This window comes from Maniola hyperantus, chromosome 8, assembly GCF_902806685.2.
Source record: "Maniola hyperantus chromosome 8, iAphHyp1.2, whole genome shotgun sequence".
Taxonomy (NCBI): Eukaryota; Metazoa; Arthropoda; class Insecta; order Lepidoptera; family Nymphalidae; genus Maniola; species Maniola hyperantus.
This window is the reverse complement of record NC_048543.1, coordinates 8,414,531-8,442,288: the sequence shown is the minus strand read 5'-3', so window position 1 is coordinate 8,442,288 and position 27,758 is coordinate 8,414,531. Positions and strand designations below refer to the sequence as shown.

Sequence of the window (27,758 nt, the reverse complement as noted above, 5' to 3'; positions counted from 1 at the left end):
TGATTTAGTATAAACAACGCGATTGACTAAGAATGTTTTTATTTGCTATTGAATATAAATAATTGAGTACAGATCAAGGAACAACATTCCATGGAATATAGCTGCCTGGTTCGGGAACGGGGATCTGAAATTAAATATTATCCAGGTTATCACAAGTTACAAGATTAAATAATAATTTATTATTGTACTAGGAATTAGATCTTGGAATAGCATACACTTGATGATCTTATACAAAGATCCGTCACACTTTTAACCAAAGGTACGTCTGGGCTAAAATAAAATATTGTATTCTAAAACATTAATCATTTCTCAAGTAAAGTAATTACCTTTTTAGTAATGTGGTCTTCACACGCCATGCGTATCCGCGCAGACGTTGCAGGGGATTCCAGTTGGAAATCAAGCGAGACGCCCGCGTCCGCTCGCGCTTCGCGTATCGCCTCTTTTATCGCGAAGAAAGCTGAGCTCGCCAGGAACAGAGGAGGCTCTCCAACTGCCTGTAAAAAATCAAGTATGTATGCTCGAGCATTACCTCATGTTTTTTTTTTTGTTTAGTAGGTTTAATGGACTTTACTTACTTTTGACGAAAAAACTGCTCTTGGATTGGGTGCTCCTTTCAGCAAAGAAACATTGAACTCAAGAGGAATGTCACCGAATCCTGGAATCTTATATGCTCCAGGGCCACGAGAGTATAAAGTCCCCGTAGGAGAATAAATAAGCTCTTCCATTGTAAAAAGCCCATACCCTTGTATGAAGGCACCTTCGATCTGACCAATGTCAATAGCTGGATTAATACTATCTCCTAAATCCATTACTATATCACTCCTTATAACCTGATGGTCTCCACTAAGGCAATCTATTTCGACTTCAGTGCATGCAACTCCGTACGTAAAGTAATTGAAGGCTTTCCCAGAGTTTATTTTGAAGTCAAATCCGATGTCTGGTGTAGCATGAAATCCTGTAGCTGATAGGCTCACACGATCCACAAATGCTGCCGATACCCAGTCTTCCCATTTCCCATTAGGATTTTTATCTTTGTAGGGTTGAAGACGCTTCATCAAAGTTTGGCATGCCTCAAGAACAGCCATGCCATTAAGATCTGACCCAGCACTGGCTGCAGTCGCTGAAGTATTTGGCACTTTATCTGTCGCTGTTTCACTTACATGGATTTTTGACGTATCGATACCAAGAGCCCGAGAGGCTACTTGAATCATTTTAGTATGAAGACCTTGTCCCATTTCAGTTCCTCCATGAGATAACAGAACCGAACCATCGGTGTATATAAGAATCAATGCACCAGCCTGATTCAATAATCTTTCTGTAAATGCAATCCCAAATTTTGTCGGGATTATAGAAATACCTCGCTTGCGCCACCGATTTTGCCTAAAATCATATAAATACATAGTTTATTAACAATAACTGTTAACAATTAATATCGGATATAATCAGAATTAAAAATTAGTAACTACTTACTTGTTGAAATTTTCAATGTTTATTTTCCTTTGTGCTAGATCACTCTTTTCCACACATTCATCCCAGCACCTTTGCAATGTACAGTGTTCTAAAACCTGTCCGTAGTGAGTAATGGAATTTTCTCGATACAGATTAATTCTACGAATTTCTTCTGCACTTTTTTTCAGTTTATGAGCTATATCCCATATCATACTTTCAGCACCGAACATTCCTTGTGGGCCTCCAAATCCACGAAAAGCAGTGTTGCTTGGCAAATTTGTTTTACAAACGTAACCAGTGACTTCGCAATTCGGAATGTAATAAGCATTTTCGTAATGAAACATTGCTCTTTCCACTACCTAAACAAAGAAACATTAACTTTCAAAACATTAACTTTCAATATTTCGGTATTTTACACCAAGCGAGAAAAAAATCTAAAAAATCGATAAACAAGATAGTATTAGCAATAAGCAATCGAAAGATGTTAATATCAGTTTATAAAATTATATTATGAACTTTATAATTCATTTTAAAGATTTCACTTTTTTATCTGTTCTACAAATATCCAAAACGCATGATACCATAGCCGCCATGTTAGTTCCGACTGTGACGTCACATGGATTGAAATTGTAATGTATTTCACTAAGAAAACATCATTGCTTACCAATCTGTGTGATGTCATGACAGCTCATGAACCTAAAAGATGGCGGGTAGCGTTTTCGCGGTGAAATTTGAAATGCAATATTTAAATGCATTTGTATTGCACTTATCGATCGAATAATATTTTCACTATATGATCAAATCAAGACACTTCAAAAAAGGGGTAAAATATCCTATCACATAGATATCTTTATTAAAACAACAACTTAAGTACCTACATCTTTCAATACTTACAGGTCCAGAGAGATCAAATGAGTATCCTCCGTTATTGTAAATATTAACTTGTGCGGCCATTATTTTTCCTTCTTCGGTAACCGCTACTTTGTACTTTATCAAAAATGGGTGTCTAGTTCCCGACATTAGCATGTCTTCATCCCGATCGAGCATGCAACGTACAGGTCTTTGAAGTTTGTGTGCAGCAAAGGCTACGGGTAAAGCGACTAACATACCGCGGGACTCTTTTCCACCAAAACCTCCTCCCAAACGTTTTACACGAGCTACTACTCGGTTCATAGGTACATGAAGTATGTGACTTATTAGTTTCTGAAACAAATAATTATTATTATTAATTTTGTTTGCCGACGATGATGTACTAAATTCCATAATAACCAAAATAATTCATACCGCAATTTCTGATGGGTGTTGAGTAGAACAAAGTATCTCTAACTCATCGTCTTCTTTCTTTGGAATCGCAAACGCCGCGTGTGTCTCTAAATAAAAGTGCTCCTGCCCACCCAACCGGCATTCTCCTTCTATAATAATATTCATTGAGTCTTCAAACACGCATTGTACATTGCCTCTTTTTATTGTTTTAGGAAATTGTTTATAGAACGATTTATGTTTAATAGCATCTTCTATTGTAATAATTATTGGTTCTAATTCATCATATTCTATGTGTACTTTCCTAGCAGCGCTCTGAGCTGCTTGTTGATCTTGCGCTACTATAACTCCGATAGTCTGTCCTTGACTTGTTACTTTTTTACTTGCAAACAATTCTTCATCATGGAATATAGGTCCTATAGCGTTTTGTTCTTCTGTTAAGTCTTTGGCTGAAAAAAATGCTACTACACCAGGCTGTTTTAATGCCTCTTCTGCATTGACAGACACCAACTTTGCATGCGCCTTAGTACTTAGAACAAATGCTAAGTATAGTTCACCTTCAGCGATTGGAATATCATCGCAATAAATTGCTTCTCCGGTTACTTGTTTTAATGCTGACATATGTGGAACAGGTCTGCCGACAGCGTCACTTATGACTTGCTTATTACCAACAAGTTCAAAGTACTGGGAACTTTTAGGTACACTGCCGTGGAATTGTTCAGCGCCACTGCAGTGAAATGGTTTAACAAGATCTTCTTGTATATAATCTTGGCACATTTCTTTAGCTATAGCTAAATAAGCTTTCAAAAATAAACTCATAGTTAACGCTTGTCTAAACTGAACATTCCCACCAGGGACCGACGGATTCAATGGCAATTCATCCAACATGTACGTGAAAGCTTTATCCAGCATTTGTTCATTCCATTTCAGTCCTTTTAATAATTGACTTGTTTTTGTAGCTATCTTTGTTACTGGTGCCATCCCACCAAATGCTATAGTGATACTGTTTATTACATTGGTATCGCTTTCAAATTCAACGTTAACTGCAGCTGTAACAATAGATATATCGTCGTCACGTCGCTTGGCCTGTTTGTACGCCTTCACGTACTGATATTTAGTTGTATAAGGAATTTCTACAGAAAGTAAGATTTCATCTGGCTTAACAACATTTTTTCTATAGCCAGTAAAAAACGTTTCGTCCATCAATACCGAGCGATGGCCTCCCTTTTCACTTAAAATGTTGAGCTTAACCTTCAAAGCCATTAATATTGGATTTAAATCTGATATAGGACTGCCGGTCATTATATTTCCACCAATAGCAGCCACATTTCTTATTTGCTTACCAGCAAACCAATTCAACATGTCTATTATTGTAGTTAGTGTTCTTGTTTTGTATTTGGGCAACATATCTATGTTTTTTCTGAATACATTTTCTATTTCCATAAGTGTGACTGCAGCTCCCACAACTAATCCCGAGTCCGTTTCTAACACCGAGTTCATTTCAGGAACAAAGTTTGGCATTATAATTACAGGATAATTACAATGTTTAAATTTTACTTCAACTCCGACTTCTGTGTTTCCTACAACTATTTTGGCTTCTGGATATTGGTTCTTTAACTTTATTATCGACTGTAGTGATGTCGGTCTATACCAAACTGTTTTTTCACTGCGGTATATTAGATATTGTTCATCGTAAATGGGAGAAAGTTTTAGTTCAGGAGGAAATATAGGTTCTTGACTGGCGTCATAAGGCAAAAAGGATGATTTATCAAAAATAAACTCAGTCTCACTGTCATCAGTCCTATTTTTGCAACAATCTTTTCCCATCCCGCACGCGCCGTTAGTTGAACCATTTGAGTTGCCATTCGGTACTCGGGTGGTTTCCCAATCTTCGATAAAGGTTTTGTAGCCCTCTATAATGGCTCTGTAACCTGTACATCTACATAAATTTCCTTGAAAGGCGACCTCCATATCTGAGTACTTTACTTTTTTACAACTTCTGAGTAAAGTGTACATGGACATGACTATGCCTGGAGTGCAAAATCCACATTGAGAACCGTGGGCTTTCGCAAGTCGTTCCTGAACCGGGTGGAGCTTGGTTTTAGTGGAACCTATTCCCTCTATAGTAGTAACAGCTAAGCCATGCATTGCGCATACTGGTGCTAGACAAGCATTTACTGCAAGGTGACTGAATATTAAGTTAAGGACATAATAGTTACTATTTTTATTTAACGAAATATCGGAGTTTCCTAGAAAAGTAGGTACCTATCATATAAAATTCATTGTACTAATCTTTATCTACATTAGCCCAATAGTTTAGCCGCCGGAACACACATAGATACAAACATACATACATACATCATAACCAAAATCATAAACCTTCCTTTTGGCTTTGCCGTAGGTAGTCGGGTAAAAAAGGATACACAATATTTTTCTCTTTGCGGTTGTACTTTGAGATCATAACGGTGCAAGCGCCACACCCTCCCTCCGCACAGCCCAGCTTGGTCCCGGTAAGACGTAACTTTTTTCTTAAATACCACAGCAGTGTCCATTCTGGATCTGGTTTCGGTTCTGTCACCTAGAACGAGAAAAATATTTATAAGCTTGTTTAAGCCATCTTAATGTACACATACAACATATCACAATAAAGTGTAAAACAAAATCTACAATCTATTTTGCCTAAATTTTTGATTAATAAATATTCATTTCATTCATTTTTCCTAAAATAAATAAACTAAACAATGCCTTTTACGTAGAAATGCGTAAGCGACGCGCTAAGCATTATATTTATACGGCGCCCTATAGCGTTCTTATTGCAAACTAACAAAAAACCGTAAGTATATAAAAACTTAACGCTATAAGGTCTAAAGCGCCATGCAAAGCGCGTCGCTTACGCGTTACTCCGAAACTTCCTGAGACTTGTTTTTCTTTTAAATCAGCTTAGAAAATAATATACATTTTATACATAATTTAGTATTTGTCCTTGCGGCGCGCGGCGGCGTCATGAGATAAAGATTCTTGAATGTCATCAAGTTTATATACATTTAGGGTAGGTAGGTACCTAGTTACCTACTAAATGATTTTATTTTATTTTCAGAATAAAAAAAATAATTATATAATTACCCATATTATAAATGCGAAAGTGTGTTTGTTTGTTGGTTTATCCTTCAATCACGCCGCAACGGAGCAACCGATCGGTGTGTTGCATGGTTAATACGAGTAGTTAAAGACCTGGAGTGTGACATAGGCCACTTTTTATCCCGGAAAATCAAAGAGTTCCCAAGGGATTTAAAAAAAACTAAATCCACGCGAACGAACAGACGAATCCAAGAGTTGCGGGTATCTGTTAGTACACAATTATTATTCTTTTTATATGTTTACTTTTTAGGGTTCCGTACCTGAACCAACGGAACCCTATTACTAAGCCTCCGCTGTCCGTCCGTACTCCGTCCGTCCATATATCTGTATCTATCTCGTGAACCGTAAAAGCTAGAGTTGAAATTTCTTGTACGATCCTACGGAATTCTTCGTGTGCGCGTCCGACTCGCACTTGGTGATGCGGACTGGACACACCGTGGTAGTAAGTAGTAACTGCACAAGATTTATGAAATTCTTAAGTACCTACACATCGAATAGCCATGTATAGTCCGCGACAGGTTGAGATGGCAATCGGGGTATGAGGCGAGGGGACGCCCGCACTGGGTTAGTCCGGGGCGTTACCTCCCCGATTGCCATCTTGACCTGTCGCGTACTATAGTGTGTGACGTGTCCGGTCCATTAAATCTGCATTTAATAGGTATTTCATATCACCCTAAGGCGAAATGGGATCTCAAGGGCGAAATGTATGCAAAAGTCAATCGCCCGAGCGCAAATTTGTTGCACGCTTTTATAAATATTTATATTTAAAATTCTATGTGCTCTATTACCATAAAATAATTCCGTAATCCCTTAGTGTATTAAACGTTGAACATAAATAGGAAATTTCATTGAAATTTGTTTTATATCAACCGAGTAAAACTGGTCGTGTAAAAAATGCGTATTTTGGGGAAACTTCGCGATTTTTTTGTATCGAGCCAAATTGTTCCAATCGTGTTTTTGCTCTCGTAATTTACTAAAGAATATCTTTAATTTTTATAATATTAAAAAATAAATAGTTTAACAAAATTTGTAGTTTTTGAGGCCAAAACTTGATTCTTTAAACATCCGAAATGTGTCTTTTGGGACTCATATCGCCACAACGACATCTGAACTCGAACGGGTGCATCGAACCTATAACTATTTTATGACTTGTCTGTCCTGTCATGCGACCTTTGACTCGTACAATATACCTACCTTATTTCCATCTGTCCCCAAATACCTACTCCTACATCAATAAGCAATTATATGAAGGAACCTGTTTAGTTATCTGTCACCGAGTATTTTTTTTTTTTTTTTTTAATAGATATAGCGAGCAAGCGAGCAGGCGGGTCACCTGATGTTAAGTGATTACCGCCGCCCATGAACATTTGCAGCACCAGAGGAGCCGCCGATGCGTTGCCGGCCTTTTAGGAATTTGTTGGTCCGCCCCTTGAATAACCCCATGTTATAATCTAGTGGGAACACCGCCGATGGGAGTTGGTTCCACAGTTTGCACGTGCGTGGAAAGAAGGATCTGGCGCAGCGGACGGTCGAAGTGCACCAGACACCCAGATGGTGAGGGTGAAATTCCTTACGGTGGCGCGCGATGCGGTTGTAGAAAAAAGAGGGTGGAATGAGGTCAAAAAGCTCTTCAGAGCACTCCCCATTATACAGGCGATAGAACACGCATAGAGAGCTAACGTCTCTGCGGTGCTCCAGGCTTTCCAACGAGCCGGTTAGTTTGGGATCGTCCACAAGTCGAACAGCCCGCCTTTGGATCCGATCAAATGGAAGGAGTTGGTACTGGGGTGCTCCAGCCCAAAGGTGGGAGCAGTACTCCATGTGAGGGCGGACTTGCGCCTTATAGAGTAGGAGCCTATGCTCGGGCGCGAAGTACCGCTTTGCTCTGTTGAGCACCCCAAGCTTTTGGAGGCTAATTTGGCCTTGCTTTCCAAATGATCGCGGAATTGAACCTCGCTCGAAATGTGGACTCCAAGGATCCCAATGCTGTTGGAAGGTGTGAGGGGAGTGCTCTGAAAGAGAAGAGGCAGTGTAAAAGGGGACTTCTTGGCGGAAAACGCGCAAACCTGTGTTTTAGTTGGGTTAAATTGCACTAGGTTTTGTGCGCCCCATTCTGACACTTTACCTAGGCAGGTTTCTATGTCAGACACAAGTTTGGCTCTACACTCCTCCAGCACTGCGCGAGAAAGCTGTGTATGTCCTTTGTACAGGGCATCACCCGTACTGTCATCCGCATAGCAATGGATGTTGTTGTGATGCAACATGTCATTGATATGCAGGATGAACAGTGTGGGCGATAGCACCGAGCCCTGAGGGACGCCAGCATTGATGGGTTTGAGTTCCGAGCAAAAACCGTCGACAGCGACCTTGATGCTGCGACCGTCAAGGAAACTGGCGACCCAATTACACAGCTTCACTGGTAGTCCGTAAGATGGTAGTTTCGATAGAAGTGCCCCATGCCAAACCCTATCAAAGGCTTTTGCAATATCAAGACTGACCGCCAGAGCCTCTCCCTTGCTGTCAATGGCTTCCGCCCAGCGGTGCGTGAGATAAATAAGAAGATCACCAGCTGATCGGCCGTGGCGAAAACCGTATTGACGATCACTGATCAGCTGGTGCTCCTCAATAGAGTATGTAGATATGCCGGATCATCAGAAGATAGAACCTAATAATATTTTAGCTAGTTCGCGCTAAAAGCCGAGCTAGTTTCAGATAAAATAGTATATTAATATCTAGGAAGATAATTTGTATGGCAACTAAGTGAGTTATGAGGTATGATAGAATATATTATAATATTTCCCCTAAAGCCGTCGTTGTAAAATTAAAGCAAGTTGCCTCATCGTCTAGCTATGTTATTTGGCTTTTTATAAAACACCATTAAGTAGATATAATTACTTGTTATTAGGTTTAGGTATAACGCATACCTAGGTGTATAGCCTAATAATCATATTATTCTTGGCTGTTTTTGCTAATGTAGGTAGTTTAAATGTTTATCATTTGAGTATAACATTTTTTTCTTCTTTTGGCTTTACACAACTAAATTAATTATACTTATGAGACTAAAATCACAGCTAGAAATGTCAAACTTAAAAATAACGAGGTTCCGGTTTAGATTAAAATCGTTACCTACTAATAAAATATTTTGTGCATAACGAGTAAAACAAACGAAACAAAATGTGTAATTAGGAGATCAAAAAATAGCACTAATCACACGTTATTTGAAAGACTTTAAGAATAATTAGTAACAAATAACTCCAAAAATAATTCACCTAAGGATTTTTTAAATATTATGTAGGTAAAACTCATAAATTGAGAATCATCTCATACTTATTTCACTTGAGTTGGAATTATTTTCAACAAACTACTTTCAACGAATTATTTTCACGACAAAATGTCGTGTCGTATGCGTAATTTATCGGTTAGTATCGATTGCACTACGAAATTTTTGTCTCCGGGATTAAAAAATAGACTATAGGTACTTATTTTCCTATTTAACAAAATAGGGTGATAGCTGTCACCTCTTATTCGGGGGGTCCGCAGTTCGATCCCGAGCGGTATGTACGTTTTAACCTTTAAGGAATTAAATATTACTTGCTAAAACATCGTGAGAAAACCTGCATGCCTGAAAGTTTTCAAAGGTGTGTGAAGTCTGTCAATGGGCACTTGGACAGCATGGTGAACTATTCTGAGAGGAGACTCGTGCTCAGTGGTGATAGGTTGATCATGATAATGATGATTGCTGATACTGTTTACTTATCAAGGCACGAAAAGATCTATAGGCACCTAAGCCCTCAAGAGAACCGATTGGCGTAAAGACATGATGACAGTTACAGCGACAGATCGAGATGGCAATCGGGGTATAGTTGTGAAGGTGTGCGGAGCATCCCCACACACCCGCACAGCCCCAAACTCAGAAACTGAGGTAGATATTTTATAATATATAAAATATAATAACGCTGAGGGAAACTAATTTATCTGTGTAGGTTCACCCTAACCTATTTACCAAAAATATCACACCTAGGTACCTACCTACATAGACAAGTACTTATAAATTATTATCGCCAACCAATTCATCCCATCAGCTATCATTCTAGGTAAATATATATATAACTACGTACCTTTTTACCATTTACATAAAAGACTAAGTCTGTATTCACATCACTAGTTTCTTCGTCGGCGTTTAAAAGTCCCATGGTTTCTATTTTTATTCAAATGTCGAGTTTAAAATATGCCTTGAGCAGCCCGCGCAAATGCTCGATTGCGACTGAGAAGTTCCTACTGAGAAGATAGCGGGACAATAATGATAATATTATGACGTATCGGTCAAATTGCGCGAGCGCATATGACCCGTACCTACGTATGTTACTTATCACGCACTACAGGATCTTCGATTATTATGCTGTCGCCTGTCGCAAAGCCTTAGAAGTCTTATAGAGGTGTTTAGGACTTTTATTTCAGATGAGATTCAATAGCACAAAATACACCTATCATATTAGTACCTAACTACCTACCTACCACAATATGCCTGGGAGTTTTCGCAGTCGAAAGTCATAATGATTCCAAGTTCCGTTGGACAACGGAGACGCCCTGTCTGCGCACCTGATTTTCGGCATTTTGATTCCTATCCAGTATCTAATATGTCGCAGCCAACTATTTCGTAGGTACTTAGTCGTTCAATTAACAGCCTACATTATGTACCTACCTACAGTAGTCCTATATATACGTAATAATATAGTGAACATGAATTTATTGCTGGCTGTGAACCTACTCTGTAAACAAGATGATACGTAATGGGGTATTCATTACGCTTGTTAGTTTTATCAGTCCAATTAAGTATAGTACCTATTCTTATCATTATCAGTGTCCAATTGTTCACTTGTCTTAGTAGGTAATTCAGCTCCAAATTGTACACATTCTCATATAATATTATGTTGCGCAATCTGAACTCTGAAATAGGATCCACGCCTTCATAATATATTAGAGCATACCTACCTATTATGTTACATTATGGCTAAAGTAGCTTTCCAATAATGGTGAAATAATTATTAAAACCGGTCAAGTGCGAGTCAGGCTCGCGCAATGAGGGTTCCGTACTACAGTCGTATTTTTTCGACATTTTGCATGATAATTCAAAAACTATGATGCATAAAAATAAATAAAAATCTGTTTTAGAATGTACAAGTGAAGACCTTTCATATGATACCCCACTTGATATAGTCACTCACTTCGAAAGTTGAAAATACTTACTAATTATTAGTTCATGACCACAATTTAATTTTTTTTGTGTGATCTAACCCTAAATTCAGGGTTTTCAGATTTTTCCCCAAATGTCAGCTATAAGATCTACATACCTGCCAAATTTCATAATCCTAGGTCAACGGGAAGTACCCTGTAGGTTTCTTGACAGACAGACGGACAGACAGACAGACAACAAAGTGATCCTATAAGGGTTCCGTTTTTCCTTTTGAGGTACGGAACCCTAAAAATTAAAATTATTTCATTAATTTCCTAGTTCAATGGTTACAAACAAACAAACAATATTTTTCTCTTTATAACTCATATTTGTTAGTGGGGAAAATCACAATAATTAGGTACGCGGACGAAAGTAATGTACATTGACCTTTAGGGTTTTAAGGAGTTAGCAGATTTGTAGAGCGTTGTCCCTGTCGTTGAGACCAACAAAACGTCATATAGGTATAAGTGACAGAGACATAAGCTCTACAAAGCTGCATTCTAAGGGCGATGTACATTACTTTCTGCCGCATACAGGCTACTGTATTATAGTCGGCGACGATAACCCAGCGCCTACAAATTACCTATCCGCAACACGAGAAACGGCCAATGCAATGCCCATTTATAAGGAACTACGTACTTACATGTTTATTGCTGAAGTAGATAGGTATATTCCGTAAACTATAAAACATCTAACGTACCTAACCTTTTTATTGTCATGAGGCGAGTCATAAATTTTATTACATCAAAGATCGAAATGATCTGCTTAAATTAGCAGGTAGGTACCTAGGTACTTATCAAGGTCTAGTAGGTACCTAAGTATATTAAGTATCTAAGTACTTACCTATTTACTCGTAGCTGAATTAATAGCAATTAATAAATGAAATTGTGATACGGGTGCCGTTAGCGATAACCTATCATTGGATGTGTTGCCGTACGTAGCCCGGAACTCGTAAGACTGACGTTAACATAGTGCTGCTGGTTGAGCTTCCGAGATTCGATTGATCGAGCTTCTTTACGTGCTTGACGTCAAGCCGCTTGAACGTGTCGGCAGCTCTTTACATATGTAGATGAGGTCGATCGATGAAATGGAATCATTGTCAAGTCCTTATGCATAAAATTAGGTCGAATGTGGTTCAGCTCGAAATCTGAGCACCCGGACGCCACAGTCTTATCTTTCCTACCCCTAGAGTGTTTTTGTAAAGCGCGAAACTTGAATCTTGCGAAGGTCTTGAATAAAGCGAGCTTAGGAGGCCGAGTGAGGCGAAGGGAGGAGGTCCGGCGAACTCCGTAGCAGAACTAAAGTCGAGTAGGTGAAACAGAATGAAGGGGCGATTGAGCAAGTCGTCTGGCATCCCCTGCTCATGACACTAACTGGCATTGCGAAATAGGGATTGCCATTTTTCAAACGTTTGTCCTTACTATGAGTTTTGCATGCGATTTAGGGTTCAACTTATATTATCTGGTATTTACGTAATACTTACCTACCTACCTTATGACTCGATGAGTTGTGATAAATCATCGGTAGACGTAGGTGCCAACCTACGAAATAAACAAAGAAATTACTAATATAACAGGCACAGCCCGCATAGCGCTTAACTCACCTAAGGCGCCTGCGGTACCCTGCGACAGTAGAGCGGTGCGGGAGGGGTGACATGACAGTTGTCACAAATTACCAAGCTCTCGCTTCACGTCATCACACCCTCCACTACCGCTGGAACCTATTCAGTACTCGGTTATGCATTATGTCGGTAAGTAGGAATGTCCTTAGGTCTTTGGCAACAAATAACAAAAACGTGGAAAGAAAGTAGTGAATGTGCAATATAAAGCGCATACACCTACTTCCTTTATGTATGGCGCATACCTATATAAGTATATACCTATAGGTATCTGTTTACAACAAACCTTTCGAAGAAGCTAGATTCTACAAACTACATAATAATGTATCTATGTAGATATAAGTATGTAAGTGTTGAATTACATCATCATGATCAACCCATTACCGGTCCATTACTGAGCACGGGTCTCCTCTAAGAGTGAGAAGGGTTTGGCCATAGTCTGCCACGCTGGTCCAATGCAGATTGGCACCTTTGAGAACTCTCGGGCATGCAGGTTTCCTCGCAAAGTTTTCCTTCACCGTTAAAGCAAGTGAATAGTGATATTTAAATATTTTAAAAACACACGTAACTCCGAAAAGTTAAAGGTGCGTGCCCGGGATCGAACCCCCGAACTCCCGACAGAAGGCGGACATCTTAACCACTAGGCTATCACCGTTGAATTACATTGAACATTCAAAAAACAAGAAATACGATTTCATCATAAATTTCGAATTAAACTAATGTTCTAGTTAGTCGAGTTATCAAATGTTTTGATTAGATTTTTTTCTTAATACATTACGGTAGGTAGGTACATATTATGAACGGTAGGCATCTATTATGGAATATTAGATATATTGCTGATGATATATGAAATATTAGATATATGTGAATACTGTAATCTTTAAGTTGAAGTAGGTAGGTACTTAATAATTCTACCAAGCAAAACTTATATTTTACAAATTTCATTTAAACAAATCCTTTTTAATAAAAAAATAATTTTATTACTTTAACAAGTTTCTCGTTCCATAACGACACAGAGAAACAAAGAACAGAGAAGGTAAGTACTTAGGTATATTAGGTAGGTATCTATGGAACTATATTCCATGGTTGCCCTCCAGATTTAATAGTTGGCTTTACCTGAAATCAAATCAATACAAGAATTAAATTAATCAAAATAATTGTGCCCACTAAGTGCCTATAACCGTAAAACACGTCTAATAACTTGCTCCGGGGTGATACCTATACAATGCAAACAACTCACCAAATCGGTTCTAGGTATTTAAAGAAAATCACTTGAGCTATTTTAGAGAAACACATCTACCCCAGTGCCCCCTGGCGGTTTGCTACAAAAACTCAAATCTGGGTAAAATATTAGTTTCACCCTTTTGACTGAGATAGCCAGTTTATGAAATAATCTTTTTTGCACTACATTAATTTATAAGTGTCATCTTGCTGGAATTAATTCACTAAACAATTTATTTTTTCGTTATTCTATAGGCAAGGCCCGCGGCTATTAGAATATAGACGGCTAATAAATCGGTACATACTTGTTCTGTAATGTAGTCTTCACAAGCCATTCTAATTCGTGCACAGGTAGCAGGCACTTCCAATGTGAAATCAGAGGCAAAGCCAGCGTCTGTACGTGCAGATTGAATAGCTTCCTTGATAGCGAAGAAAACTGAAGCAGCCAGGAAAAGTGGAGGTTCCCCAACAGCCTGGTAAATTTCAACGTATTAGTTTTTGACTCTTTAAAATAAAACTTGTGCATTTTTCAATATTCTCTACAACAATAATTCTAGGATTACCTTGGACGAGTAGACAGCGCGTGGATTTGGAGCACCTTTTAAGAGTGATACATTAAACTCCTTAGGAATGTCTGAAAATCCAGGTATTTTGTAAGCACCTGGTCCTCTGGACAGAACTTCCCCGGTGGGAGAAAATAGCATCTCTTCCATCGTGTAAAATCCGTATCCTTGAATAAAAGCGCCTTCGACTTGACCGATGTCTATTGCAGGGTTCAAACTTTCCCCCAAGTCCATTACAATATCAGTTCTAAGGACTTGATGGTCGCCAGTCAAGCAATCTATAATTACTTCGGAGCATGCTACGCCGTACGTAAAGTATTGATATACATTCCCGCAATTTTTTTCACTATTGTAATCCGATTTAGGGGCTGAGTAAAATCCCGTGGCTGATAGAGAAACCCTGTCTAAATGTGCGGCAGAAACCCAATCTTCCCATTTCCCGCTAGGATTTTGCATCTTGTAAGGTTTCAATCTTTCATTAAGAACGTCGCAAGCATTTATTACAGCCATTCCATACAAATCAGAACCAACGCTTCCTGCTGTTGGCGTACTATTTGGTACTTTATCGGTTGACATTTCGTTAATATGAATTTTGGATATTTCAATATCTAAAGCTCGAGACGCTATTTGGATCATTTTTGTAAACAGCCCTTGACCCATTTCTATTCCTCCAATAGACAAAAGAACTGAACCGTCTGCGTAAACCAGTAACAAAGCTCCAGCTTGCATTAATACATCGACTCCTAAAGCAATGCCGTATTTTGTTGGAACTATCGCGAGGCCTTTCTTTTTCCAACGGTTCAACCTACAAATATAATTAAATACTATAATATTGTACCTATAAAATATATTAATTTAGAACCTTTCCAAAATCTTAGCATACTCGTACCTGTTATATTCTTCAATCAATTTCTTTCTTTGCCAGTAATTGGAACTATCTATACATTCATTCCAGCATCGAGATAATGTGCAATACTCAAGGCTTTGATTGTAGTGTGTTAAATCCCCTTCTCTATAAAGGTTTATGCTTGCGACTTCTTCGTAATTTTTGCCTATCGTTTTGGCAATATCTCGTATCATAGCTTCTGCAGCCAACATTGCTTTTGGTGCACCAAATCCTCTAAAAGCAGTGTTTGATGGCATATTTGTTTTACAAAGATATGCATTTACTTGTACGTTTGGTATAAAATAACAATTGTCCACATGGAATAAGGCTCTTCCAATCATCTGAAAAACAAATCGGTACACTGTTCTACTTACGAAATAAAGTGAAACAAAAATATTTTTTACAGTTAATATTATTTTCATGATTCCTCACCGAACATGATATATCCATGTAATTTCCAGCATTCGCATAAACATCGAAATGAGCACCTAAGATTTTACCACTATCATCAAACGCAACTTTGTATTTAATTAAGAATGGATGCCGGTAACCAGTAACTTGCATATCTTCATCTCTGTCTAACACCGCTCGAATTGGCTTTTTTAATTTATATGCAGCAATAGCCACCGGTAAAGCTAAGAGTGCTGGCCTGCATTCTTTTCCACCGAATCCACCTCCTATTCTTTTTACCTTTGCTACAACTTTATGATTTGGTATAGCCAACGCCTCTGCTACTAAAAGCTGGAAAAAAAATTGTTTTATATAATGAAAACAAATTTACACTTATTATTATTAGTTTTATTATAGACTCTCTCACTCTTAATAACAGAGATATACTTACTGCAATTTCAGCGGGATATTGAGAAGTACAAATAATTTCTAACTCGTCTTCCTTTGTTGTGGCTAAAGCTGATATAGTTTCTAAATAAAAATGTTCTTGCGCCCCGGTTCTTATAAAACCTTCTTTAACATAATTTGATCCTCGAAATGCTTCTTCAACATTTCCTTTTTCTAATTTATGTGGATAGCCGGAATAAAAAGAACTGTGACGGATGGCATCTTCAATAGTTATAATTACAGGTTGTAGTTTTTCATAGGTTACTCGAACTAGATCCTTCGCCTTTCTTGCTGCAGTCTCGGACTTTGCAACTACTGCTCCTATTACACATGCTCGACTTGTCACTATTTCCGAAGCAAAAATTTCTTCATCCTTTAATATGGCGCCCATTTTGTTCCGTTCCTTGGGTAAGTCAGCGGCTGAAAAGAATGCTACGACATCGGGATTTAACAAAGCTTTACTGGGGTCAAGAGATGTTATTCTTGCATGTGACTCCGTGCTAAATATCAAACACAGAAATAATTCTACATTCAAAACAGGAATATCATCACAGTATATTGCTTCACCTGTTGCATGTTTCATTGCAGATGCATGAGGAACGGGTTTACCAATGGTATCGTAATTATTCGTAATATTCCCTTTTATTTCAAAACATTGCGTACTTTTTGGTACTGAACGCGATATTTCATATGGCCCAGAATTATCATTGTCTATTATATATATTCTATTGCTATTTATTTTATTCCAAACGTAATAATAAAATTTAAAAAATAAGCTAAGGCAAAGAGATTTGCGATAGTCGGCCATTCCTCCTGGTGCAGAACTATCTAACTGCAATTCCTCGGTGAGAGAATCAAAGACTATTTTAATAAGATCCTTAGTCCATTTACAGCCTTTTATTTTGTTAGATGATTTTTCAGCACATATTGTCGTAGGGCCCATTCCACCATAACATAATTTTGCTTCATTCACCAAATGCGTATGTTTGTCTATTTTAACATTAAATGCAGCTGTAACAATAGATATGTCATCATCCCTTCGTCTAGCTTGTTTGTAAGCTTTAATAAACTGCATTTCTTCTGTGAAAGGAATTTCCACTGCCAGAACAATTTCATTATCTGCAACTTTTACTTTTCTATAACTTGTGAAAAATGTTTCATCTATTAAAACTGTTCGGATGCCTTTGTCTAAAGTAGCTAGTGTAAGTGAAGAAGTAGAAGCCATCAATATTGGATTTAAATCTGATATCGGACTAGCTGTCATAATATTCCCCACGAGAGACGCAACATTGCGAACTTGGCTTCCCGCAAACCAATGTAGCATATCCACAATGGCTTCCAAAGTTTTCGTTCCCTTACCGTTCTTTTGAATATTTTTTTTTAAAAACCCTTGTAAATCTGACAAAGACACAGATGCTCCAACTTTAATACTCGTGTCTGTTACATGTATTTTATTCATGCCCTCTATCAAAACTGGGGAAAGTAATATTGGATACACTTTCTTTTTAAATTTTACCTCAACTCCTATTTCCGAATTACCTACTACTATTTTAGTCTCCGGAAAGTTATTTTTAATTAAAAGTAATTCTTCAAGGGTTTGTGGTCGCACCCACACAACGTTTTTCCCTTTGAAAATTAAAAAGCTGTTCGTATATGTATCATTGTTTAATATTAAATCAGGAGGGAAAATTGGTTCCTGGGTTGGGCTATATGGCAAGAATTTTGATTTGTTAACTAAAACGTCATCGTCTTTCTGTTTAAGTCTGCAACATTCATTTCCCATTGAGCAAGACTTGTTTTCTCCATTAACATTATTGATGCCTTCCCAGGCTTCCATAAATGTTTTAAATCCCTCCACAATCGGTCTATATCCAGTGCATCTGCACAAATTGCCTTGAAGCGCCGTTTCAATGTCGTCATATTCGATTTTAGATTTATTTCTAAGCAAAGAGTACATCGACATAACTATGCCTGGGGTGCAGAACCCACATTGTGAACCGTGGGCCTTAGCTATCCTCTCTTGCACAGGATGTAACTTGTCTTGCGTGTTGCCAATCCCTTCTACCGTAATCACAGCCATGCCATGCATTGCGCATAGTGGCATCAAACAAGCATTTACCGCTATATGTCTGATAGCTTGTTAAGGCAATATTGTATGGTAAAGCATGAAATTCTCAAAAATTGATGAACCAGTTATAAAATGTATTAGTATTATTAAATCTACGATTATAAAATCGTCTATCGAACAATTAACCAGGTAGGTAGGTATAATAGTAATAGTAAGGTATGACGCGGGGGGACGCCCCGCACACCATTACGTCATCCGCACTCGCCCGCACCGGGTTAGTAGGTATATCGTATCTAAATATGTATATAAAGGGAAAAGGTGACTGACTGACTGCATCCCTTAGTACAAGATTTTACGTCTCATCAAACCAAACAAATTCGAGAGTCGAAATACTTCCGCGTTACAGTAAACTGGATCTTAAATGCCTTGTTTTAAAGCTCAAGTTTGTCTACACTTCTACAGCCAGCGCTCCAAGCGGAAACATTGCGAAATTAAAATCAGTGGCATTGAATATTTGACTTCAATTCAAGGCTGTTTAGGGCCATTTTACTGTAACGCGGAAGTATTTCGACTCTCGAATTTGGTTTGGTTTGGTGAGACGTAAAATCTTGTACTACGGGTACCTACTGATCTACCTACGCTCAACCCAAACTACTGGGCGGATCGGGCTGAAATTTGGCATGAACTATGAAGACAGCTATTAATAACGTAGACATTCGCTATAACAGGGTAAAATAGGGGTTTGTAAGTGCAGTCCACGCGGACTTAGTCGCGGGCATAAGCTAGTTAAGTAAAATCTATTATGACATATTCAGTGAGTTTAAGACTTTTTAAAGGATACTTGACACGTTTTTCAGGTTGAATATATTGAGATACCATGACAGTGCAAGCTCCGCAGCCGCCTTCGCCACAGCCATACTTCGTGCCGGTGAGGTGCAGCTTCCTGCGTAGGTACCACAGTAACGTCCATTCCGGATCCGGGGACGGCTCTATCACCTGCAATATTAAAAATATTCAATGTACCCACTTACACATGTTAGAAATCATGTTATAAATATTAAAATTTGTAGAGTTAAATACTATGGCCATAATTAATAGAGCGCATTAAATATAATATGAAGGAAACATTTGATTGAATGTAGAATATTGCAACCTAAACCTTATGTGATTCATTCAATCAAATGTTGTTGACAATACACATCCCTAAATTGCATATCTATTTAAAGTAACTTACTTACTAAGTTTGCTAATCGTTAAAATTACTACAATTATTTATCAAAGTAGTATTACATATATTTGTTTGTTAACATAATAATGACTTTAATTAAGATACGTTGAAAACGAATCTTAAGGAATGAACGAAGGTAACTTCACGTCATTTCGATTAATGTCTGAGTTCATTCATGATAAACGATATAAAAAGCCGTGTGGCCGAATAGGCAAGTAGTTCTGTAATGAAAATCGACAAATAAACTTGTGAAATCGTCTTCGAGTTATTTTTCCTTCGTGGGCACCTTACACACACTACACACTAGTTAAATAAATATATTTTTTTTTATACAAGTAATCTTTCACAAGTGCTTTTGAATCGTCGGATGCATCTACCATTGTTTCGGAATGCCTTTCCTACCGAAGAACCAGCAAGAAACTCGGCGGTTGCTCTTTTCAAATATTAAGCGAGCGTTTAAAACAAGTCTATAAGCCGACCGAAATATCTGCGAACCTGGCTTAGTGACGTCATGAACCCGCTCGCGTTGGCACCGGTACGTATAGACGAAAACGGGCGAGAAACGGGAAGCTCGAGGCGAAGGGTAATGTAGGTAGGTAAAGCAAAACGCTTACTTCCAACCACACGAGTAGCTTCCAGCTATGACGTAGCCCGCACATCTATTTAGTACAAACCTACGCGATATAAAAGTTTAAAATTTATTCTGAACCAGTGTACAGTCCCATATACAAGACACTATACGGCGTTTCGTGAACAAGACATTTCCTTTGGTAGGTTCCAACGAAGGATATAAGAAGTTGAGCCCTCCAAATTTTTGATGTAAATTTTGGCCCATATCTATAGGCCATAGGATACTTTTTGCCCCGGAAAATCAAAGCGTTCCCACGGGATTTATTAAAAACCTATATCCAAGCGAACGAAGTCGCGGGCATCAACTAAGTAGTTTGGATTATTTGTAAAATAATAATTTAGTAGGCTAATCTGCCTATGATATTGTGAAGTGGTGATAATAAACAGAAAAAGAATACCCGGCTGAGTTTGTTGTGGGCTCTTCTCAGACCTGGGCGCGTTTAGAACCCGTAGCTTTAGTTTTAAGTTTACGTGATTAATTATTACTATTACATTATTTCTTACAGATTCCACAAATTGACAATCAAAAAGTGTGCAATGATATGATATGAATGAAATTTAGTTATTCAGTTGTAGATACACACATGATAATCTAGGCAATACGAAAATTGTCCAACTCCAACAGTGCTCTAAATAGTGTTCCAATCATGCCTCTCTTCAGAAGATTCAGCGATAACTGATAAGCACTGAATCTTCTGAATAGACCTATTAGGAGTTTGACTGTTATGTAGAGTATTTATAGATATATGGTTATGAATTAACTTTTCATAGAATAGGTACCTGCCTCCCTACTGCTCAATCAAAATCAGGTTAGGTAGTTACCTACCTACATAATAATATTAATCTTTGATCAAAATCTTATTGCCTCTTATTGCGCTGTATAATAATAACGTATAGACCTAGATATACGAGACATCTAAGGCTAAACCATGCACCATCATAATTAAGTAAGTAGATAGGTAGGTACGAGTACCTTATAAAAATAATAATTTAAAGTCTTACCTTCGCAAAGATAACTCACCTTTTTTCCATTGACAAAGAATATTAACGACGTTTCTCTATTTTGGGGTAGAAAATCTTCCAAGTTATCCATACTGCTGTCTAGTAGGTAAAGCCCATCGATGTAAAGCCGATCTTTTTATTCAGATAAAATTTCATTTGACTAGTACGCAACACTGTCTTACTGCCGCTACCGACGCAATCCGTGGATTGCGAACGACTGAGGTCTGGTCAGCTATGTGATTCTCTAAAGAACGGTTCAACGTTGCCAACATCGATGCGGTCTGCGAGGTAACATCGTACAGATCGACGGCCAGCAACGGTTGTAAATTTGTGATTCTGTAGTGGCTTTAAGCTCATCGGTGATCTTATGGTTGAGACGGGCTCTACGATGTTATCTCGGATGAGCCAGTGATGTCATCCTATTTTTATTTTCATACCGATAAAAAGTTACGATTACGAAATATGGCATTTATAGTGGGTTTAAAATTCATTTCTGATTACCTTTGCTATTTTTATACAAAGTTAAAGCAATAAATGCAAATAACTATGAGAAATTATCATTATTAAAAAAAATCTTGGACATAGGCAGGAGACCTTTGCCTTTGTTTTGCATCATTAAAAAAAAAGTTGCTTCCCGCCGTGCAAGATGTCAGCCAGCACAAAATTAAAAATGGTATTGGTAAATTAATGATCACCTACACCCTAGAAAAACGATTATTCGACAAAAACCTCTAGTCTTAAAACAAACTGCACGTAATAAATCAAGTGGTTAGTGGAGCACTTATAATTCCTTTACTGCCATGGTGACTTCATAGGTCGTCACAACAACTCAACAAATAGTGCGTGAACTTCGTCTTTGTACGTCGTTTTATCGTGTTTTGTTTTAAAATACAAGTGAGTATTAAATTAAACTTAATTTACTCCGATATCAGTGGTTTTAACCTTGTGTCAGACTGCCTATCAAACTGTTCTTTCGGTGCTGACCAACGATTTAATAATAAATTTCAGTGCCTCGCAATATTGCCCCATCCACTGCTCAACTTGAAAAATTGTTCAAATTTATGGAGTAAAAACCATGGTCAGCAACTGGGCACGCTCGCACTGCCCTTGCTAGAGACCGTAGTGACCAAACATCACCAAGAAGTTGGACAATATTGGATGAATACAAATGGCTGCATCAAAACATGGCAACAATAGCAAACGGTATGTAAATATTATTTTCAAAGACACAATCTACTTTCTAAGCAGAGTATAAATGTTAGTACCTACCTAGTGTTAAATGTTGTCATACAATACAGTATTGGAAAGATAAAAAAGATGATGCAAAGAGAAAATGCAGTAGCATGGTTATTGCTAGAAGAAAGAACAGGCAGTGGTATGGATGAAAATATAGCAGTAGCAGAGCTAAATAACCTTGAGCAAATACCTAATAATTGTTTCTCTTATGGGTGGAGAAAGTTTTGCAACAGGATAGGAAGATTTTGAATTGTCTGTTATCTATGTTATCTCTATAAATGAATATTTAAATCCTGTTGGAACTCTGCTTTTCTTAGATAAGAAGTTGTCTATGTCAATTTCCGGGATGCAAGCTACCTCTGTACCAAATTACAAATAAATGCATAAATGGGTTAAATAGATGGCCCTTTAAGAATCCTGTGGGAACTCTTTGATTTTCTGGGATAAAAAGTATCTAGCTTATGTCCGTCCTTGGGATGTAAGCTAATATTCTGCACATTTCATCAAAATTGGTTTAATTTTTGGACCGTGAAAAGCTAGCAGACAGATAGACACACTTTCGCATTTAAAGTTTAAGTAGGTATTAGGTATGGCTAGTATGGGTACGTAATTAATATGGAAAATTATTTAAAATAATAATATATAGTACTATTTTTTTTCTTATTTCAGAATGATATATAAATGATGAAAGTTTACCACACTTGGAGAGTTATTTGGAGCCTGCGGTGTGTATAATATTATTGTATATTAAGTATATCTGTACCATTATATAAATGCGAAAGTGTGTTTGTTTGTTGGTTTGTTAGTTCAATCACGTCGCAACGGTGCAACGGATTGACGTGATTTTTTGCATGGGTATAGATAAAGACTTGGAGAGTGACATAGGCTCTTTTTATCTCGGAAAATCAAAGAGTTCCCGTGGGATTTTGAAAAACGTAATTCCACGCGGACGAAGTCGCGGGCATCAGCTTGTCTATACTAGCTTTTATACCTATGTATAAAAGAAAAATGTGACTGACTGATCTATCAGAGCACAGCTCAAACTACTGAACGGATCGGCCTGAAATTTGGCATGTAGATAGCTATTATGACGTAGACATCCACTAAGAAAGGATTTTTGAAAATTCAACCCCTAAGGGGGTGAAATATTGGTTTGAAATTTGTGTAGTCCACGCGGCCGAAGTCGCAAGCATAAGCTAGTATAAAATATACCTACGGATTTTTTTTTGACTAGTTAATTATTTCAACTCTTTCATAATATCTCAACTGTGGCTGTTGCAGGCGAAGAACTCACAAGGGAGATTCATCATCATCATCATCATGATCAACCCATCGCCGGCTCACCACAGAGTACGTACGGGTCTCCTCTCAGAGTGAGAAGGGTTTGGCCATAGTCTACCACGCTGGCCATGTGCGGATTGGTACACTTCACACACCTTTGACAACATTATAGTTCTCGTGAGCTGTGATAGACTTGTGGTTAGGACGTCCACCTTCTAATCGGAGGTCGGGGGTTCGATTCCGGGCACGCACCTCTAACTTTTCGGAGTTTTGTGCTTTTTATCCAATATCACTTGCTTTAACGGTCAAGAAGAAGATCGTGAGGAAACCTGCATGCCTGAGAGTTCTCCATAATATTCTCAAAGGTGTGCGAGTCTACCAATTTGCACATAGCCAGCGTGGTAGATTATAGCCAAACCCCTTATCACTCTAAGAGGAGACCCGTGCTCTGCAGTGAGCCGGCTATGGGTTGATCACGATGATCATGAATTCTTCTCAAGCAGTGGAAGACACTCAAATTCCTGAGCCTCTAGCAGTTGAGAAGCTTTTAAATCCTGTGGGAATTATTTCATTTTTTTCTACCAAAAGTCTATAACAAAACCTGTCTGTTTTTCTATGGTAAAAAAAATGTTAACTAAGTTTATATTGCACTTTTATTATCTTTTCCACACAAATATTAAAAAAAAATGAACGAGTAATGCAATGAAATATATTATAATTTACTATTGAAAAACACTAACACACACACGGTATAAGATATAAAATGTATATAACATTAAAATATATGTAAATAGTTAAGATTAAGATAAGGAATAAATAAAGGCTTTGAAATTGAGAATTATCTAAATCTACTCTTTTATTTATTATTGCATCTGTCTTGCACGCCACGAGCGATTAGCAAGGAGTTCTTGGCACCTTTGTCCTTCTTCTAAGCCCTCTGCTCTGCTTTGACGAGGATTCCTTTGCAGCATGCTCATTATCCTATGTTCTTCTCGGATTATGTCATTTGGCAATGACAACGCTGGTAATGTTGTAGTATGTTGTGTAAAACGTGCATGCAACATGCTAAGTATAATGAATCTTCTGGCCACCATCCCTGGGCCATAATAGCTATGAACTAGAAGGCATCTAAATCTTTGTTTTAAACTCCAAATAATACATAAGTACACCACTGCACGACTAGCTCTTGATGTAGGGGAGCAAATCCCTTTCTAACATTGCCACAAGTTCCTCCGTGATACTAAATATTCTTACATAATGCGTCTGTCGAGAGCAGACGAAGGCCACGTATTTGACAACCTTTTGCACGCCTTTTTATTTTGTATTCCTCTTGTTTAGCTTCTTCTAATAAGAAAAATGTACTTGAGCTAAGCGAGCAGCCATCTGAAGTGAAAAACGATAAATAGTTAACTCAGATATTTTTTTATCATTTAATTATACTTACTATAGAAAATAACAAAATAAAACTCACATTTTCACCTTTCTTTTAAAGTTTTTCTATGTTTACAACGAAATTTAACTCGTGCATCGATGGTGCATCGTAGAGAAAAGCTACACCGGAGACGCTTTTCCGTTTGACACATAGAATCGAAGGCGAGGGCGTACGATGTAGTCGAAGGCGAGCAATTAGAATAGCAAATTCCAAACATAAATGTCAAAAACCCGTTTCCTACATCGATCAAACTCGCTCGTGAAGCGCTAGTGTCGCAAAGGTGAGTCGAACGCGATTAATAGAATAACAAATGTGCTACATCTAAGGAAACATCCGATGTGCGACCGATGTAAATATTATTTTACCTTAGAGAATCACACTGCAGGGTCCGCCGTCCGATGGTGATTCGGCGGGCTGTAGGTAGTGTTCGTCAATAATTATTATTGTATAGTGCGCGACAGGTTGATATGTCAATCTGGGCTGAAACGCCCCGCACACCTGCATAGCTCCAGTGCGGGCAAGTGCGGCTGTGCGGGGCGTCCACCTGCTTCATACCCCGATTGCCATCTCGATGTGTCGCGTACTATAGGCATTGTAGCTAGGTCGTTTAGGTGCAGTACGAATTATATGACTTATTTTACTCATGAGATGAACACACTCAACTCTAAACTCGCCAGTCACTGCCTCAAACAATGCGAGTCAAATAAAAACGTATTATTAGGCTCTTATTATGTTAATAGATAAATACCTACCTGCCTACCATGACCTAGGATCTCAATGATACCGACGTCATTTCACGTCGGGTGTGCACCTCTGTGTAGTAGGTACCTATCTATTCTTTATCCAGTAAAATTGGGTTTTCTGACGCTTGGTATATTTTAATACAATATTTATATTTTGAACTTTTCAAACTAAACGAAGACTATTTTTTCCTCTTTCATATTTTGACACCCCACTTGATACAATAGCAAAAAATATTATTTTTTGCTACCAAACTAAAAACTAACTAAACACCTTGCTCCTATATGTAGCATTAATTACCTATGTTTAGAAACATAACTTCCAAGATTTCTTCAGAAAATTCCCACGTTTTCGGTGATTAACAGTGATAACTCAAAAACGATTTTTAGGGTTCCGTAGCCGAATGGCAAAAAACGGAACCCTTATAGATTCGTCATGTCTGTCTGTCCGTCCGTATGTCACAGCCACTTTATCCCGAAACTATAAGAGCTTTAATGTTGAAACTTGGTAAGTAGATTTATTCTGTGATTTTCACACAAAAATAGAAAAAAACAATAAATTTTGCGGGTTCCCCATACTAAAAATTCAAAAAAAAATCTTTTTTCATCAAACCTATACGTGTGGGGTGGGGTATCTATGGATGGGTCTTAAAAAATTATATTGCGGTTTCTAATATCATTTTTTTTAAACTGAATAGTTTGCGCGAGAGACATTTCCAAAGTGGTAAAATGTGTCTGTCTGTCCCGTCTGTCCCCCCCCCCCCCCCCTGTAATTTCTAAAATAAGAAAATGATAAAACTAAAAAATATATATGAAGTATGTACATTACCATGCAAACTTCCACCGAAAATTGGTTTGAACGAGATCTAGTAAGTAGTTTTTGATTTATCGTGCAAAATGTCGATAAAATACGATTGTAGTACGGAACCCTCAGTGCGCGAGTCTGATTCACACTTGGCCGGTTTTTTTAGTTCGAACGCGGGTGGTAGGTAAGTAGCGTGATGTAGTGATGGCGTGTTATAAGTATGTTTCCAGACTGTACTTTCAGGGTGACGTATTTGCTAAATTAAAAACAAGAAAAACCGGCCAAGTGCGAGTCTTACGTACGAAGGGTTCCGTGCCTATAATTATTACCTATAGCGCTATAATCTCTATGGCGCTACAAATTACCAAATAAGTTAAATAAAATAAGTGAAATAATTGTACGTAGAGCTACTGCATGATAGACATATGAAAATACATACCTACCAATTTTAGGGTTCCGTACCTCAAAAGGAAAAGGAACCCTTATAGGATCACTTCGTTGTCTGTCTGTCTTTCTGTCTGTCTGTCTTACTGTCTATACTTCCCGTTGACGTAAAATCATGAAAGACAGGTAGGTAGGTCTTATAGCACACATAAGCGGAAAAATCCAAAAACCGTGAATTTGTGGTTCATCACAAAATAAAAATATGTTCAAGAACAAATAATTAGTATTTTCAACTTTCAAAGTAAGATTTATTACCAAGTAGGTATCACATGAAAGGGCTTTACCTACATTCTAAAATAGATTTTTTTTATGCAAAATTGTTTTTGATTTATCATGCAAAATGTTGAAAAAATATAACTGTAGTAGGTACGGAACCCTCGGAAATCCAATATTACTCGGCTGGTAATTGCGTTATATTTTCAGGTCCATTATTATAATTTTTTTTTTAATAAAGATTATTAGCCATGTTAAATGACTAATATTCTCCCTTTCCTCTCCAACTAAGCGTCAAGCTTGTGCTAGGAGTAGGTACGACAATAGTGCAACGGGCGGGGTTTGAACCGTCGACCTTTCGGTTTTCAGTTCACTCCTTTACCCGTTGAGCTATTGAGGCTCTAATTATGTACAATTTATCAGTAGGTACCCTTATTATAAATGCGAAAGTGTGTTTGTTTGTTGGTTTGTTGA

At 37.9% G+C, this 27,758-nt stretch overlaps 2 protein-coding genes and 1 long non-coding RNA gene across 3 annotated transcripts; 1 reads left to right on the top strand and 2 right to left on the bottom strand.

The window, feature by feature from the left end:
- Positions 1-22: 22 nt before the first annotated feature.
- Positions 23-10,157, bottom strand: ry (xanthine dehydrogenase rosy). Its single transcript, XM_034971465.2, has 8 exons — positions 9,966-10,157; positions 5,133-5,287; positions 2,734-4,897; positions 2,344-2,652; positions 1,471-1,808; positions 576-1,380; positions 327-494; positions 23-124 (listed from the first exon to the last, which is right to left on the bottom strand). Exons 1-8 carry the CDS (start codon positions 10,038-10,040, stop codon positions 74-76), a joined length of 4,065 nt encoding a protein of 1,354 aa, XP_034827356.1. The 5' UTR covers positions 10,041-10,157; the 3' UTR covers positions 23-73.
- Positions 10,158-13,658: 3,501 nt separating this feature from the next.
- On the bottom strand, positions 13,659-21,357 carry LOC117984815 (xanthine dehydrogenase-like). The gene is made up of 8 exons (XM_034971467.2): positions 21,153-21,357; positions 19,115-19,269; positions 16,210-18,334; positions 15,801-16,109; positions 15,372-15,709; positions 14,483-15,287; positions 14,225-14,392; positions 13,659-13,814 (listed from the first exon to the last, which is right to left on the bottom strand). The coding sequence occupies exons 1-8, from the start codon at positions 21,222-21,224 to the stop codon at positions 13,764-13,766; spliced, it is 4,023 nt and encodes a 1,340-aa protein (XP_034827358.1). The 5' UTR covers positions 21,225-21,357; the 3' UTR covers positions 13,659-13,763.
- A 531-nt stretch (positions 21,358-21,888) lies between these two features.
- On the top strand, positions 21,889-23,740 carry LOC138402624 (uncharacterized). Its single transcript, XR_011236982.1, has 4 exons — positions 21,889-22,027; positions 22,142-22,336; positions 23,039-23,094; positions 23,651-23,740. It is a non-coding gene; the product is annotated as an uncharacterized lncRNA (long non-coding RNA).
- Positions 23,741-27,758: the final 4,018 nt, after the last annotated feature.